General features: G+C 39.1%; 1 protein-coding gene across 2 annotated transcripts in view; it reads right to left on the bottom strand.

Moving 5' to 3' along the window:
- Positions 1–2,867: 2,867 nt before the first annotated feature.
- The window catches only part of POLR3H (RNA polymerase III subunit H), a 21,972-nt gene continuing 7,882 nt past the window's right edge, over positions 2,868–16,957 (bottom strand). For both annotated transcript variants that reach the window (XM_063426368.1, XM_063426367.1), the window contains exons 2-7: positions 13,993–14,128; positions 11,699–11,795; positions 9,642–9,728; positions 6,282–6,345; positions 5,299–5,506; positions 2,868–3,502 (exon numbers count right to left, since the gene is read on the bottom strand). In XM_063426368.1, coding sequence (XP_063282438.1) covers positions 3,449–3,502; positions 5,299–5,506; positions 6,282–6,345; positions 9,642–9,728; positions 11,699–11,795; positions 13,993–14,103 — 621 coding nt within the window. In that variant the 5' untranslated portion in view covers positions 14,104–14,128 and the 3' untranslated portion in view covers positions 2,868–3,448. The remainder of the gene's footprint in view (positions 3,503–5,298; positions 5,507–6,281; positions 6,346–9,641; positions 9,729–11,698; positions 11,796–13,992; positions 14,129–16,957) is intronic.

The raw sequence follows: 16,957 nt of genomic DNA, 5'->3' as shown, positions 1-16,957 counted from the left end.
TGTAAGAACTCAATTAGCTAGCCTGGCCCAGAGGAGGAGTTATGTGTTGCATAAATTGTGAGTTCTGTGTGCCAGTAAATCAGTCTTGTTCCAGCATTAAGCTTTGGCTCATGTTTGGATTATTTGGCGAGACCAGCAAGTTATTACTCTGTGGATTACTTGGTGATTTTATTTTATGGGAAGAAGGGAATGCTTGACGGAGTAACGGATTGTACCGTCACAGTCTTTCTTTGCATATCTTGTCGAATCCGTCAATTTTGTCTGTTTAGATGGAGGCATCTTTTTCTTTTTCCTTTTTTTTTTCCTTCTTTCCTTCTCCTTCCCCTTCCTTTTATAGCAAAAAATAAATAACAGGCAGCGGATACCAGAGAACTGTTATAAATAAAAAAAAAAATTAAAAAAAGGCCAACAACAACTTATCACTTAGGGAATTGCCAATGTCCTTAGGCTTCACCCACAACAGAGGATTTCAACCACTCATTAACTTATTAACAACTCCTCAGTAACTTCCTCGTAGCGTGTTAAGCAGGTTAACAGGGGTTTAATACAATTGAAGTTTTCCAAAGATTGTGTTATATTATATATCTTTTTTTCCCCTTCTGCTTACCGCAGTTTCCACTTCAGATCACCAATTTCCACTTGTTACCATTTGCAGCTTGCTATGAATTGCTGGTTCCTGCTACTATGTTGCAAGCCGCTGTATACTGCTACTTGTTAAATCATTCAATTCATTCACTTAGCTTTCATTTAGCCTTCATGCTTATTAGCTTTGCAAACAGTCTGTGAGGTTTTTTCCCTTTTTCTTTCCTTCCTTCTTTATTAATTAGCTCTTGACTCTTAGCCTTAATATGAGCTTAATGTGCTTTACTGAGCTTTAATGTAACTTTAATATAGCTTTTTAAGCCTTATATAGATATAACAATTTCCCCCCCTTCCCTTCCCTTTTATAAGCTTAATTTTGGCTTGTTTATAGCTTAATACTGTTGTAGGCTTTAACAACTGATTGCTTACGGACACTCCATCTCCTTTTGCCGTTTTGCCAGTCCTCAGTCCTCCGGTCTTTGGTCTCCAGCCAGCCCCCACTCCAAACAGCTCGCGGCTCCAGACAGCTTGCGGCACTTTGCTCGCGCTCGACGGGATACACTGATCGACTGCTATGCTTTTCTCATGTGTCATGCATCTCCCCCGGCTCTACCAGGAATCAGGAGACCTCACCCCACGCGTCCACTCACTGACAATTTTTATGCAACCGGATTCATTGTTTAAGGAAACTGGAGACTGCATGCACCGCTCTTTCAGTAGAGGCATCAATGCAAAGACTGACTCCTGAATGGGATACTCTACTGCCCAGATAAATAGATTTTTTAAATCCTTGTTTAGTAGATATACCCCAATGACCTTTTTGTAAAATATAAGGGGGGGGGGGGGTCGGTTTGTCCCTTTAACTTGCATGTGGCCTAGCAATCTCATGGTCTATCTCCATGATGACTGGTAGATTACCTGTGATGGTCTACATTTATGTTTGCATCAAGTGTGAGAGACTCCAATGCAGCAAAAGATGTGACCCTCTGCCAATGGTCCTCATAGCTTTTACAGCACAGCATGATGTGAAAAGTGGACTAAGGAACACAGAGTGTGCCGTCTGCTGCAGTGGAACAGCCATGAGGACACCTGGCAGAGAATGACCTAGTTTGGACACTTTCAGCTGACAAATAAGATGATGGGGTGGGGGAGAGAAGTATTTTATAGGTATGAGATTGAGTAGATAAATAGAAGGGAGGATAGATGTGACACCAGAAGTGTTGACTGAGCTGTTTGGGTAGAAAGACTGGGTGATTTCTGACATAAGTAGGGGGATAGATAGGGATATGTGTGTGTGTGTGTGTGTGTGTGTGTGTGTATATATATATATATAATATATATACACACACACGAGTATTAGAGACGTGACACAAATAAGAAGGTGCTTTCAGCCTCAAACAACCTGCATTAATAAAATCCATTCCTACTGACACTACTCAAATTTACTCCTGCATTCACACATACTTGTACTATTTACAAGTATTATTAGCAGTAGCACAGAATGGATTTTATTTTCACAAAACATGACTGAAAGACATAGCAGAATTGTGGCTAAATCGAGGAGTTCTGTCTAGGCTATTTTAATTTAGGTTTTGCAGTTGGGTCTTCAGTTAACCATAACCCAATGTTTGGTACATAAAAAAAACCCAACCATTAAAAAATAAATAAATAAAAAAAATTGCATCAGTATTTCAAAGCTGCTTTCAGATCACATTAGAAGTTTGAATTGCTTTTTGAATAACATTTTGATGGAAAGAGCATACATTTGTGTATATGAAAGTATATGTTTGGGAATGTGTGAGAATGTATGTATACTGTAGTGGTTATGGTGTGAGGAGAGCCATGGCTTCCCTATTTCAAGTCAGCTTGTTTTAGAACAGTTTCACTTCTTATGCCTGGTGCCATTACCAGCATAGTCTCCAAGGCAGGAGAGATGAAAGTCCTAAGCTGGACTTCTTACCAGGAGCTGCTTCCTGTCTCCTCTTCAGCCTTCAAAGAGGCGGTAGTTCTCCTGAGTTATGTGGCAGGGGTACATCGTTGGCTGAGTGTGCTGTAGTAAGTATGGTACTTGGAATCTTCCATTCATTTATATGGAGCAGATCAAGAGGGAACATACATATTCTGATGAAGGTGCTGGGAATAAATTTCCCCTGGATTGTTGTGATCCCAAAAACACATAGTAAAATACTTCTTACCGTTAATCTATGAGCAAGTGCTTTTTGGGCGAAATGAAGAATGTCATTGACTGTTTCCCATATTTGACTTATGTGCATTTTTAATAAATAAATACAAAAGTTGAAATTCCAGTCCCTTAGCTTGAGGATATTACTACTGTGCATGACACTTAAAATGAATTGAACTATCAAGAAACCTTAAAAGTTATGGTTGCCAGTCCATGGGAATTACAGTAGGAACTAGTAGAACTAAGGCACCAACTTTTTAGACTTTATACCGATCAATGCAAAAACATGGGGAAAGAAAAAACATAAACATAGTGATATTACCAAGCCTTTTTTGTGTTATATTCAGTTATGATCAGATGTATTTCAGGAGATGTTCCTGTGCTGCCGTCAATATATGATTTAAATTGATCCATCTAAAATTCCATCCCTACACACAGCACTGAAAAAATTACTTACTGCATTAGCTATCAATTGTAAATAATTTTTTTTTTTTAAAGCATTGCACAATCATTTTCCTTCCGCTACTTCAAATGAAGTTTTAGCTTCTTCTGATTTCAAAATCCATTTTGTAAGTTCATACTCCTTTGTGCTTTCACTGGCTAATACTGGCCAGAATATCTCATTCCTCCGAAATGTTCATTGTATCGAAATTATGGAAATATGCTTCTTTTTTTTCCCTCCCCTCAATTATTGGTCCACCAGGAAAGCAGGCCGAGTCCTGGTTCACTAATAGAACCCTATTAATATTGAAAGAAAGAAAAATAAATGAATTTATATAGATGGATATGCTTAGTACGTGAAGAGTGTGCCCTCTTTTCCCCCATTTTACAAAAAGTGCAGATTTCAATAGAAGTTGCCACTCTTATAAATCAATCTTGTTACACCCACTGGGCTTTCAAGCAGACCACAGGTCCAGTTCATTGCTGGTTTGGTTAGCTCAGTGGAGCTAAAATCAAGAGGCAGTACTGGCCCAGAGCACGTGCTTTGCAAAGACTTCTTATTGAGCTGCATTGGGAAGTCTGTGATTGGACAGCAACAGAAAGTCTGGGCAGGGTTAGAATGAGAGGGCTTGCAAAGGCAGCAGACAAGAGAACTGCAACTATTGCAAGCTGTTTTGAGATACAATTCCAATGAAAAATGCATAATTGAATACATGCATATCTCCATTGTGAGTATATCTGTTAAATAGTATTTGTTTTGCATTTGGACAGTGGAGTGTTCATTTAAAGGGATACTCCAAGAGTTAAAACCGTTTAAAAGGACCACTCCACACGCCAAAAGCACTTTAGAAAGTCTCTTCTAGGTAAAAAGGGGGAGGGGCTTACAAAGGCTGCAGTCACAAGAACTGCAGCTTTTGTAAGCTATTTTAGACGATACTCCCAATGAATGCATGCATAAAAATATGCATGCATTCATTGGTCATATATCTACTAAACTGGAGGGGGGTTGGAAGGGACACCATATAGTCACACTCTATAGTCTGGTGTCTATGGCGTATCCCAGCAGGCTTTTTAATGTAAACACTGCTTTTTCAGAGAAAAGACCATGTTTACATTACTGCCTAGGAACACCTCTAATGCCAATCACTCAGATGGCCACTAGAGGAGAGTCCTGGGTCAGTGCTGCACAATGTGTATCTCTATAAGGAGATGCAGATTGGTGAAGCATGTTGCTGCACATGTGCAACAGCCTCCCAATGCTTTCCTATGAATTTTTAACCTATAGTGTCAGGAATACACATTTGTATTCCTGACACTATAGTGTTCCTTAAACAAAGTAGTTTTGGTATATTGATCATGCCACTGCAGTCTCACTGCTCAAAAAAAAACCTTTCAAGAACTTCTAAACTGGGGGGGCGCTGTTTGCTTAGGGCTGCTTAAAGGCACCCAGTTCACGTCATCTCATTGAAGTGGTCTGGGTGCAGTGTCCATGTGCCCCCTATTACTGCAATGTAAAACATTGCAGTTTTTTGAGAAACTGCAATGTTTACATTGCAGAACCAAGACTGCCTGAAGCAGCTACCACACGGCCACTAGAGAAGTTTCCGAGAGTCTACCGAACTGCGGGTCCCCTAAATGATGATGGTCGTCCACACGCTCTGCATGAAGACACCCAGGGTCAGTGAAATCCCTATAGGGAAGCATTGAGTCAATGCTATCCTATGGGGTGGGCCTAATGCAATTGTGTCACTCATCAAATATGCGCATAGGAAAATGCATAGCTGGCCACATTTGATACCAAGGCCTCAATTTGTGGCAAATGTGGCAATTAACACCAACATCTAGCTAGTGTGCCCAGTATTCAATTTTGCTGACAAAGCTTTCCTTTGTGCAATTATACTGCAAATTCATGTTGTGATCCAGACCGTCTTACTACCTGGATATTTGTTACTTTATGCTGGTTCTTGTTGTCATACTCCGGTACTTTAGGATTAATGGGCTGTCCTTGGAATAATGGTTCTGGCACCAGTGGTCAATTATTCCCACCAGCATTGTATAGGATTGAAACATCACACGGCTTCAGTATCACTTACCACTAAAGTATATGGGGCTTCCTTGCGTTGTGTTTCTTCTGTAGCTGCTGTTGAAGATCCTTCAGCAGCACTTGGTCCAGCTGGAGATGTGTCTATAAAAGTTTCATCTACTATCCGAAACCGAATGTCCTCCCCCACATCCATATATAGGTCGTGAGCGCCCTCGTCTGTCTCATATTCCCAAACCCAAACCTGCTCTGTCTCATCGCTAACAGGAAGAAAAGTTAAGGAAATAGTCAAACTGGGTTAAAAAAAACTAAATAAAATTGTAAAAAATACACTATAAAAAGGAGACTTGAAGAGTAAAAGAAATAGCAAAAAAAAAAAAAAAAAAAACATTCACAGAAGCTTTAATAAAAAAAAATATATATATATTTTTTTATTTAATTCCAATAAAACAAATTGTATTCTTTTCAGTTATAGCCAGGGCACGGTGTAACATTTCTGGTAAAAAGAACATAGTACCTAAACCACAGACATCCATGCTAAAGGCATGTTAGGGTGCAGGTTGTTTTTATGATTGAATAAAACCATCATGTCTGAGAAAGGCACGTGGTAACTGCAATGTCTTATGAGAAACACTGCTGGACACATGATCTACAGCACTGCTTCCAACACTTCCTCTTTCTGTATTGTGTTAAGTGAGAATTTTAGGTTTCAAAAGTTTCTAAAACATGTAAACCTTACCCATCCCATTAAACCTACCAGCATGGTCATGTTAGTTTCTGTTTATATAGCGGCTCATTTTGTGTCTCAAATAAAGCAGAACTTTAGAGGTGGAGGGGTTAGCCGTCAATGATATGCAAACATGATCCAAAATTGGAAAACGAAGGCGTTAAGAATAAACTTGGGAACAGCTGACAACAGGGACAAATCTTCATGTGATACTAAAGGTCAAAAAAGGTCAAATGATACTAAAGGACCTAAAAGTTCAAATTCCGTTCTCGCTGATTGTCGGAGCTGCTGCCCCTTTAAAAGGATACAACTTAGCTGGCTGCTGCAAGGACTCCGGAGGTATAACGATATCATCAAAAAATCCAAGAGATACTGAGAAGAGAAAAAGCAGAAGGCGTTTGTTAAGATACTAGCAACTCTGAAGACATTTACAGCTGAAACATGACAGATGTCTTACCCTGTAAAACACTTCCCACAAGTATTAAGAGAGGATCTCTTACTGAAAGAATACATTACTGTTCTTCAGGCCATCTTACTCTTGTTAATGTTGGACATGTGTTTGTAAAGCATGGTGCAGTTAAATCAAATTTGGAAACCATTCTGCATGTAAACTTAGTGTAGATAATTAAAAACTGGACCAACAAGTATGTTGCGAACCCGTAAGGAAGCCATCACAATTTATGGTTACTCAACTCTAATGTACAATCTTTGAAAACACTTCTTGGAAATACTAGCTGAGATTTGCTTTTCAGGGTAACTGTGCACACTGCTCTGTCTCGGTTTTGATGTCAAGATGAAGAACTGCCTGAACAGATTACAATAGTTTATTGTGACTTAAATGGCCTTTTGAGATATTCATACCTAAATCAAATATCACAGGAGGGGTTATTAAGCCCGGAACATGGTAAAATAGCCTCAAAATCTCCAATATAATGATTAATAGTCCTCAAAAATAATAAATGAGTAGGAAAAGGAGGGAGTATATAGTTTAATGATAGACCAAAAAAAAAATTACATTTACTATACAACATCTAGCATGGTAATACAAAATAAAACTCAAAAACAACAATCTAGAATAGAAGAGCTTGCATTATAGAGAGGCAGATTTCAAGTACTTATTACTAATATTTTGCTGAATGAGGAGTACCTCACAGAGAACATAGACCGAAGATTTAATTATGTACAAATCTAAATGACATTACTGATGTTTTATATGTGGATATTTTTTTTTTTTTTATTCTTTATTTTGGTTGTGCAGGTGGTTACAGGGTATCAACAGACGCCACAACAGCGCACTTCAAGATTGACAGTAGATAGGCAGTGGCATAATAATTTGCACAATTTTATATTTTTATAACATGCTTGACTAAACATTTATATCGTCAGGATATGATCAACTAAAATAAATAAGCAATGCTTAACGTTGAGTATATCGGCATTTGTGGTAAGCCTGCTGATAAACAAAAATAGCTTAAACTGAACCAACAAAACTGTACAGTTGCCGAGTCACATAAGATAAAATCAAGAAATGGTCAGAGAAGGCGTATATAGAGCTGTTAGTGATTGTGAGTAACTTGCTGTACAGCTGAGATGCTTAGGTGTACCGCAGGGTGCGGAGGCAGGTTAGTTGGAGCAGGCCAGTTTTATCATGACTGATAGGCAGCCACAGATCTATACTTCTTGCAAAATCTCATAGGGTCTGGTAAAGCAAGGTGGTGAGAGATGTAACGTGCTAGGCTTAGTATTGAGCATGTCAAGTGCTATGCAATAATGGAATTCAAAAAAATGAGACATCTAGGCACTAGTCTGCTTCCCCTACTGAATTTAAACAATATATACATACATATCTAGCCTAAGGGTCCCAGGTCCCTAGATTGTAGAGACTCGTCTGTAACTGGTTTCACAAGTTAACTGACAGACTACTGAGCCACAGTACTTCCCTGCCAGTCTGTATGATGCGTTGATCAGCCGATGCCCACGGCTGGTAGATCGCCGTTCCAGGGCGCCGAGAGTGCTAGGCTTGGGTCAGCTGTACTGTAGTAGGCTAAGGGACGCCAGGCTTGTGTGTGGGCATGCTGATTTAAATAATTGTCCCGGGAATCTCTCATTGCCAAGTCCAGATATCTCATTTGGGGTCTCTGCATGGAGGTGTGCTTTCATGTTGGTGGCTTGGTCTTCCGTTTGGGCTTGGTTTGTTGTGGTCGCAGCTGCCCGGGGTTGTGTGCTTGTCTTGGAGGTCGCTGTTGGTGACGCCATCTTCCATGTCGCATCGCCCCGTGAGGTGTACCTTGTGGTCCGGAGCGTGCACTCGGTAGGTGCTGTTTTGGAGCGCATGCCCCCGCTTGTCGTTCTGCTAGTTTCCTCCAGAAGGCTTCGAATATGGCATCCAGCCATGTGAGGACATCAAGCCCCTGTGCTGAGTCTCGTGATGGTGCTTCTTCCGCTGCCATCTTGGGTATGATTAGTCCCGTTTGGAGCTGATTCCCCCGGGTCTGTAGGGGTCTGTTTGGGACCGGGATAACCCCCGCCGGTCCAAAGAGGGGGGAACGAGGGCACATTCGCCAGTTGTTTTCACCTGGGTGTAGCTGGGGATCGGCCATCACCCCTGTGCTGTCCAGGTTTGTAGGCCGCAGTCGCCTTGCCAGAGGTTTTTGCAGCTGTGGTCGCATGTTTGGTATCGTTATGTTCCCTGCGAGCTCACCCCTCTGTAGGTGACCCTGCTGGATCGTTTGGGCGCTGTTTGCGGCTGGTATATGTCGTTTATTGCCCGGTGGAGCAGGAGCTGTGCTTTTCTGCATCCTGCCGGTTCAGCGGTCAAGCCCCGCCCCATGTGGATATTTTTTTATCATTTTATTTGCAGTTTGATTACCCAATAAACAACTAACATTACCTCAAATTAATAACAGATTATGTCTAACTTCGTGTTGGCAAGGAATTCTGCACTGAAGTTATGTCATTTTGTCAATTATATATAATGGTTTATTTAAGTAGTAAAAAAAGAAAAAATAATTATATGACATATAGACACACACAAAAGAAAAACATATGAGACAGGAGCAGCGACAGCACCTGGCAATTACAAAGTCATCTCATAAACCATTATGTTGTTCTTCAGTAGTAAAGATTTTAAAGTTTGCGCCCCCACTTACAACCCCAAAAAAAGAATGTTTGGTAAATTATGTATATTTGCATATGATTAGGATCTCTTCAAGTCAAAAGGGAAATACTGACGAGTTCCAAGAAAGTCATAATCAGGAAGGGTTATTATATATCTTATGCACATAAGACTTGCTTGCATTTTGGTTCTGCACTGCCCGTGTAGGTGGAACTAGTTTGAAATGCATTGGGCGTAGATTCCTTTCCCAATTCACAGTAATTCTAACTCCCCAAATAATGTATTTAGCCTTTAGCGCGTTGTAATGCCGGCATTCCCAGCAAAGGAACACTCTGGGCACCAGCACAACTTAAAGTGTGTTCGGGCCTCATATTCATTTTCTACATTTATTCACATTCAAATCTCTTTAGTTGAGCACACCACAGCCAATCACCTTCCCCATATTATTTGTATCCTTTCTCCTCAGAATGGTTTTAAAATAGTATACAGATAATAAAAAAATAAAAAAAAAGTAGATGACAGTAAAGGGGGCTGTGACTAAATTCTCACATACCGTGCACTCCTTCTGAGCTACAGCCTTTAATTTTGCCCATCAGTATCTCATCAAGAAATGGATGGAATACCACATATCGGAAATGAACTAAAACACAGATAAGAAAAAAAATACACAATTAATTTAGAAAGAGTTTAATAGTAAAATTACACATTTACCTCATTTTTATCTACTTCGTGAAGAGCGTGAACAAGCGCATGAGACCGTTGGTTACAACTTTAGAAATGCAATATCTTCACACAATTAAAGGACCACTAAAGTCACCCAGACCATCCAACACCATCTTAATGAAGTAGTCTGGGTACAATGGTCCGGTAGTTTTAACCGTCTATGTAAAACATTGCCACTCCCATAAACATTCTGTCTCCATAACGGAGTAAAACTCTATTCTTCAAATCAATTGGCCCTGATGGCAGTATTTGATTAGAAGAGCACACTGTTTTGCCTCCCATATGTTATGTAATCCAAAGATTGCCTATGAAAAGCACTTGTTTTGGACGAGATCGCAAGTGATGTCAGCTTGGATGCCGACACGAATGTAGATGAAGCTGGGGGCTGCAGCGGAGGAGTCTCAGCGCTGGACAGGAGATAAGTAAATAAAGTGATATTCAATTTTAATGTCCCTTTGCTTTGTTGTTTAACTGGGAATTCAGGTTTGTTTGCTCTGTTTTAAACACACGTGTTGTTTTTAGAGATTCTTCTTTCAATATTTCAGACACCCTGCTGTAAATATAGCCACAAAGTGTGATAGCTTGCAAATGTATAGATCATTGCATCATTGGCACAGCATAACGAAGCAAGTTTTATTTTCATCTGTAATCCCTCTTAAGCCTTTAACTCACTGGAGTCTATTGTGTGACAGATGGACAACAGGGTAAATCATGCTGATCCAAGAGACAGGTAACCAAGGGACCTATTCATTGAACAGTTACTCTTTTTTTTTTTTTTTTTTTTTAAAGGTAAAACCAACTGATTTGAAAATTTCTCTAACTCCATTAATCACAGCTTGAAAATGCATTACCTGAATTTTGCCATTTGGTTTTCAATTCACTATAAATTAAAATAATTCAAACAATTTTTAAATAAACTGTTTAGTGAACAAACCTCTCGAAATTGAAAATAAAAGTTTTTTTGATTTTTATTATAAATACTGAATTTAAGTGAATTTAAAAAAAAAAAGAAAGAAAGAAACCATATTAAAGGAGAAATGCCATATCACATGCATTAATATTAGGTTTACCTATCCTCTATATTTAGAGTATATGTAACAAATGTGTGTTTGAATGAGTTCTGCAAAACTCATTCAAAAACTGGAAAAAAGGACACTGTAGAAAGGGCAGATTTTTTTTGATTTTTTTTTATCACTATAGGGTGTTCCTGACCCAATAGTGTTCATTTAAACATAGAAATGGCTACCCCTGCATTTACCACTCTTCTCCACCATGTCTCTCTCAATATAGTCAGGCCCTGCAGGCTTTCTGCAGTAAACATTGTCTTTTCAGAGAAAAAGCAGTGTTTACATAACAGTATAGGGGCACCTCCATTGGCCATTCCTCAGATGACTGCTAGAGGTGCTTCCTGGGGTAGTGCTGCATGGAGACACTGAACGTTTCTCAAAGAGATGTATTGATTTAATCAACTCTATGAGGATATGGTGACTGGCCAGAGCAGCATTTGGCTCCACCCCTGGCCCGCCCTCCTTGGCTGCGACCATCAGAATTGACTATCTCAGCCAATCCAATCAGTTCTGATGATGTCATCCAAGTAGGCAGATCAGTTAGATTTTACTAAATTTAGGGGGGGCAAGGGAGGGTTGATAGTGGTTTTTAACACTATAGGGTCAGGAATAAATTTTTGCCAGCACGGAGTTTCACTTTGTTCTGGAGCAGGAAACACCTCTAGTGGCAGTCAGAAGTGTATAGGTTCCCTTAAAACAATGTAATCATGGTCAACCCCCTTTACAGCACTAACACTCCTCCACTGCAGCCTCTTACTCTTTTATGGAGGCATAAGCGCCTCTACTGGCGGTCAGAAAGATCACTAGAAGCTTGGCCTACCTTTTGTATGAGAAGCTCCATCACCGGGAAAGATATAGGAATCTTCCAACTTGGTTATATCATAGAGGCATATACAGAGACCAACGTTATATACAACCTGAATGACCAGAAGGTGACACAAAAACAAATATGAAAGAATGCCATGAATTGTGTAGGATTATATAGCAGTGAAAAGAATAAATGTGAAAGATTTGCAAATATATGGTCTTAAAAAGTTCACTTGACTCCTAGCATTTTGCAAGTGAAAATGGAGTGACTGCAAGTGAAAATACGGACCCTATATGGTGCTGTTCACTCTCTGCAACCCTCCTAGTAATGCCTCGTGTCTGCAATGGCTATCAAGCAAGCCGCAACGCGCTAGGCAAATAAACGGCACAGCTGCAGGCCACAAGTAGAGAGGAGAATACAGCCATCGCGGCTGGGTCAGATGACTGCTCAGACTACTACCATCCACAAATGGTCCTCTCTGGGGAACAGCAGAACTCTATTCAGATTGGAGCAGTTACTTGAAGACAAAGTGCTCTGTACCTTACTGGATTGTAGATCTCCTTTTTTACTTTCTGTTGCCTTTAACTGGTAATGTTCAGGCTGCAGTTTTTTGGTTGAGATGTATGGGGTGGTCAGAATTCATTTTACTTTGATGAATGCAATTAAAAATAATAATAATGATAATAATAAAGTTTTAATAAATAAATGAGTAGGTCTCCCACCCTTAATGTTCTTACTTTTACTGAATTGAAATAGCCCAGCCCAACAGACATTGGCCCCATAGCAGTCCCTGTAATCTTCCTTCCCTCCCCAACTTATTATTATATAGTTCTTTAAATAAATAGCAAACACCAGCTTCATCAACATGGAATTAAATTGCAATGCATATAACTCAAAAATAGCCTCAGTAAAACAGTTACTCTGTCATATACTCATGGCCATACACACTGCCTTTACTGTAGGTTTCATTACTGCAGAGTGCTTATAAAATGATGCACATTACTGTATATGTTATTGATGAGGGGTCACTGTGATACACTCGCACACGCCCTGCACATTATGGTCAGTTCAACAGCTGTGGAGCTCTGTGGTACATTGCTTTACATTATTGCATATTTATTTTTGTAGCCTTATTCTGAATAAAACATAGCAAAAATAATTTGGCGTGCTTAAAAAGGTTTCTCCAACCTTTTTTGTGTTATTAGAGCAATGCCTTTTGTTTACCTATAAAGGCATTATTCTTTCCTCCCCACCTCACCCCAAAGTTTCTAAAAATATATTCTGGCTCTGTATAGAATAACCCCCACGCAGAGCAGAGGTCCAGTCAAAGGTTTTCTTAAAGAAGCCTCTGATTGGACCACATAACAGAATCAGAGCGAATGCGTGTGCTCTGAGCCATGAAGAAGAGGGGGAAAGGGAGAGAGTGGGAGCAAAATAAAATTAGCTAATGGAATAGGGAGGTGGGAGGGCTGATAAGCAAGGGTGAAGCAGATTACATCTTTCGACAGTGCGGTGACATGAGATGTAAAATATGCACTGATCTGACATTTGGCAGCTAGGAACACAGCTCCAAGCTGTCTATGTCGCGTGCCAATAACTCTGGGTGTGCAGTGTAGCAAGCTGAAACACTGCATATCCAGACTCCTACCACCATAACCACTTCTAAAATCAGAAGTGGACATGGTGGCTGGAGTAACCCTTGGAGGCTAAAATTTAACACTCAAACTAGGAACAGAGAATTCACACAACAAACATAACATAAGCGAATAACATAGGACGGCAACAACGATTGTGAGCAAAGGTTAGGGGATGCAGACTGAATGAAAGTGGAGCTCTGCCATTATCCTTGACTTCTTGAGGTTACTGATCATTATCCTACAAATGGACCAATTCTCATTAGATTTTTTAAATGGACAATCAGGGCAACAGAGATTGGTTGTTGAAGGCAAGGCTGTGCCAAGATGTGATTCCCAAGGTAATTTATGGCCACGCCCCCTATCCCTACCCCTATTGTGTTACCCACTACATCTTTATATTTTTCATTGTATTGTATGTTTGACAAATAGCAGGTATATTACTGGTATACGGACTACTTGTTAAGATTAAGACAATCATCATATGATTTCTTTTTCTTTTAATTGTATAACGTCTACTTAGTGTGAAAATTACCAAAAATTGTCATATTGAAAAAAAAAAAAAAAGAAGAAGAAGAAAGTAAAAGCATGTCATGACACACATACATCAATAACTACAAATGTGAACTATTATCTCAACGGAGTGAGCAACGTATACATTACTAGTCTTACCTTATTGGCTAATTTCTTGTTCAGTTCTTCTGCTATGGAATCATTTAACTTGCGTTCAAACTGCCATGGCGTTGTCCTAACGGTGTCCACCATCTCAACAAGCACAAACATAATTGCAGGTGCTGTTTATCAAAGACTAAAAGAAGGTAAAAATATGTTAAAGTATGCTTAGTTTAAATACCAAAGCTCATGACTACATATCTTTGGTTTTGCTTAAATATGCAAAGATATCATTGTTTCTATCGAGCTGTTTGAGATACATAAGATAATTTGCAAGATTACCAAATAACCAGTCAGTGTGACCATGCATTTTCAAGAGAGGACCATTTAAATGGCACTCAAAAAGCTGTCTGAGATTAGGAACACTGTTAGTACCAAAAGAAACTAAACTAACTTAAAATAAACTGGTTTTGGTTTATAGATGATGCTCCTGCTGTTTTACTATTCAATTCACTGACATTTAGGAGTTAAATCACTTTTTGAATGCAGCCCTAACCACACCTGGCTGAGCCACAACCTCATCTAGCGAATTTGTTTGGCCTCATTTTTTGCACAGTGTGTTTAATTTTAAATGTATCATCTCCAATGTGTAAACACACGGTGCTGTAAAATGTGATTGAAAATAAAACCACTTTTTAAAATGGAGACTGTGTGAGTCACAGCCAAGGAAGGTGTGGCTAGAGCTTCATAAGATGAATAAACATGATTTAACTCCTAAATGGCAGATAATTGAGCAATAAGAATGCAAGGACATGATCTATACACAAAACTGCTAAATTAATAGATCATCTAAATAAAATGGTCTCGGTGTAGTGGCCCTGTAGTTTTAGTCTTGCAATGTAAAAATTGCTGTTTTGTAGGTAAGGCAATGTTTTCATTGCAGGTCTAAACACACCTCTAGTGGCAATCTTCCCAACAGCCACTAAAAGGTGCGTCTGCTGCATATCCAGACAGGCTCTGCTCTTCAATCTTCCCATAGAGAGCATGTGATTGAAGGAGTGCATTGTTTTGCAGTACATGCGCTTAGTCGCCAATGCTTTTCTATGAGAAATAGTGGACTGTACGAGAAGATAGAAAATGTCAGCACGCTTGCTGACAAAGATGGAAGTGGAGCATTCAGCTGCAACTATGGTGTCTCTGCTCTGAAGACAAGAAGACTAAATATATTTACATTGCACTTTTTGAAATACACAGGGCTGAACAGAGATCATGGTTATAGGTCCCCCCCCCCCCCACCCCCCAAAAAAAAACCACTAATATTATTTTAGGACCAATTGGTTCTCTTTAACCCCTTAAGGACCAAACTTCTGGAATAAAAGGGAATCATGACATGTCACACACATCATGTGTCCTTAAGGGGTTAAGCTAAAGACATTTTGGTGATTACAGTGTCCCTTTAATAAGCACATTAATAGTAAAATATATGCAGTAGTAAAAATGTGTGCAATAACAAGAAGCCATTTGTAAGTATAAATAATTGAAACATGACTAATCTGGTTTTGAATCATGCAGTGAAGACTGAGGAAAAGAGGGAAGGCCAAACGGGGACTCTATATACACTGGCACAGTTAATCACTAAACTGAGAATTCAAAGTCAATTTCAAATTTAATGTCAAAATAGTTGAACTGGAAAAAATCTCTATGCCAGCTATGCTTTCAATTCGGCTATCCCGGCCTTAAATTTGAAATTCACTTAGAATTCTCACTTTAGTAAATAAGCCTGTAAGCGTTCTCTTCCAAAAGGCTCATAATTTTAGAAATGTCAAACAAACCTGATTTCTGAACCAGTCTGTACATTTATTTTATGTATTAGATTATTAGATCTGCAAAACCATTTTTTAAATTCACCCTTTTGCATGGAAGAAGTGTCCATTTGAGAAGTTGCAGTTTTTGTTCTTCATTATATGTATTACAATTTCTTCTACACACACACACACTATATGAGATTTTTGTTCTATTTGCCTGATGTATATCTATGAAACAATACTAGTTGTAGCACACTTTTACCCACTGCCTATATGCTAATGGTGTATTATTAATAAAATGCACATTGCTCTCTATCGTTTCTGTTATTTGTCCATCAGAGAGCTATTGAAAAGTCTGTTTTTTGTTTTTGTCTACATCTAAAAGGCCTATTGTCTCCAAGTGTATTAAATAGTTTAACTCATACGAATACTGTTTATGTTAAAACAAAATAAATGCACGAGAACATAAGTTCCCACTACTCCAGGTACTCTTGTGACTACACTCACTTATTTCTGTACGAGTTATGGATTTATGGATATAAGCAATAACGGCAGACATCTCAGGGCCAACCATAAGTAAATAAGATATTGTAATGGTGATATATGAATGTAACCCACCAAAGGGACCTACTTATTCAGGAGACGATATACATTGTTCTAGGTTCAGCCTATTTACAAAACAATGTAACTCCCTCATTTATTATCTAAATGGTTTAAGGCTTGGTTAATTTACAATATAATAGAATACATTGTTTTAAGATATGCACCAGTTACAACATAGTTGTATGCATTGTTTTAGGTTTCAGCCCATCTATAATATCAGAGGGAGTTGCTTTATTTATCTAAATAGTTTAAAAAGGGACATTATATTCACCAGAACAACTACAGCTTAATGTACTGGTTCTGGTGTCTATAGCCTGTCCCTGAAGGCTGAGCACTGTAAACACTGCCTTCTCAGGGAAAGGGAAGTGTTTACATTGCTGCCCAGTAACACCTCTAGTGGTAGTTACAGAGATGGCCACTAGAGATGCTTCCTGTGTCAGTGCTGGACAAAGTGCAGCAATGGCATTCTTCGTCCCCACACCCTTCATCAAGCATGTCAAACTCAAAGTCTAGCACAGATCACATAAACAACGTTTAAATTTATGTGGGCCGCAAAAAAACCAAAAACCCTTAAATTTTCATAGAAACTTTAGGTTTATTTAGAAAATTAGAGTATA

Source organism: Pelobates fuscus, chromosome 7 (assembly GCF_036172605.1).
Source record: "Pelobates fuscus isolate aPelFus1 chromosome 7, aPelFus1.pri, whole genome shotgun sequence".
Taxonomy (NCBI): Eukaryota; Metazoa; Chordata; class Amphibia; order Anura; family Pelobatidae; genus Pelobates; species Pelobates fuscus.
The sequence above is the reverse complement of the archived record's forward strand: the minus strand, read 5'-3'. Positions and strand labels throughout refer to the sequence as shown.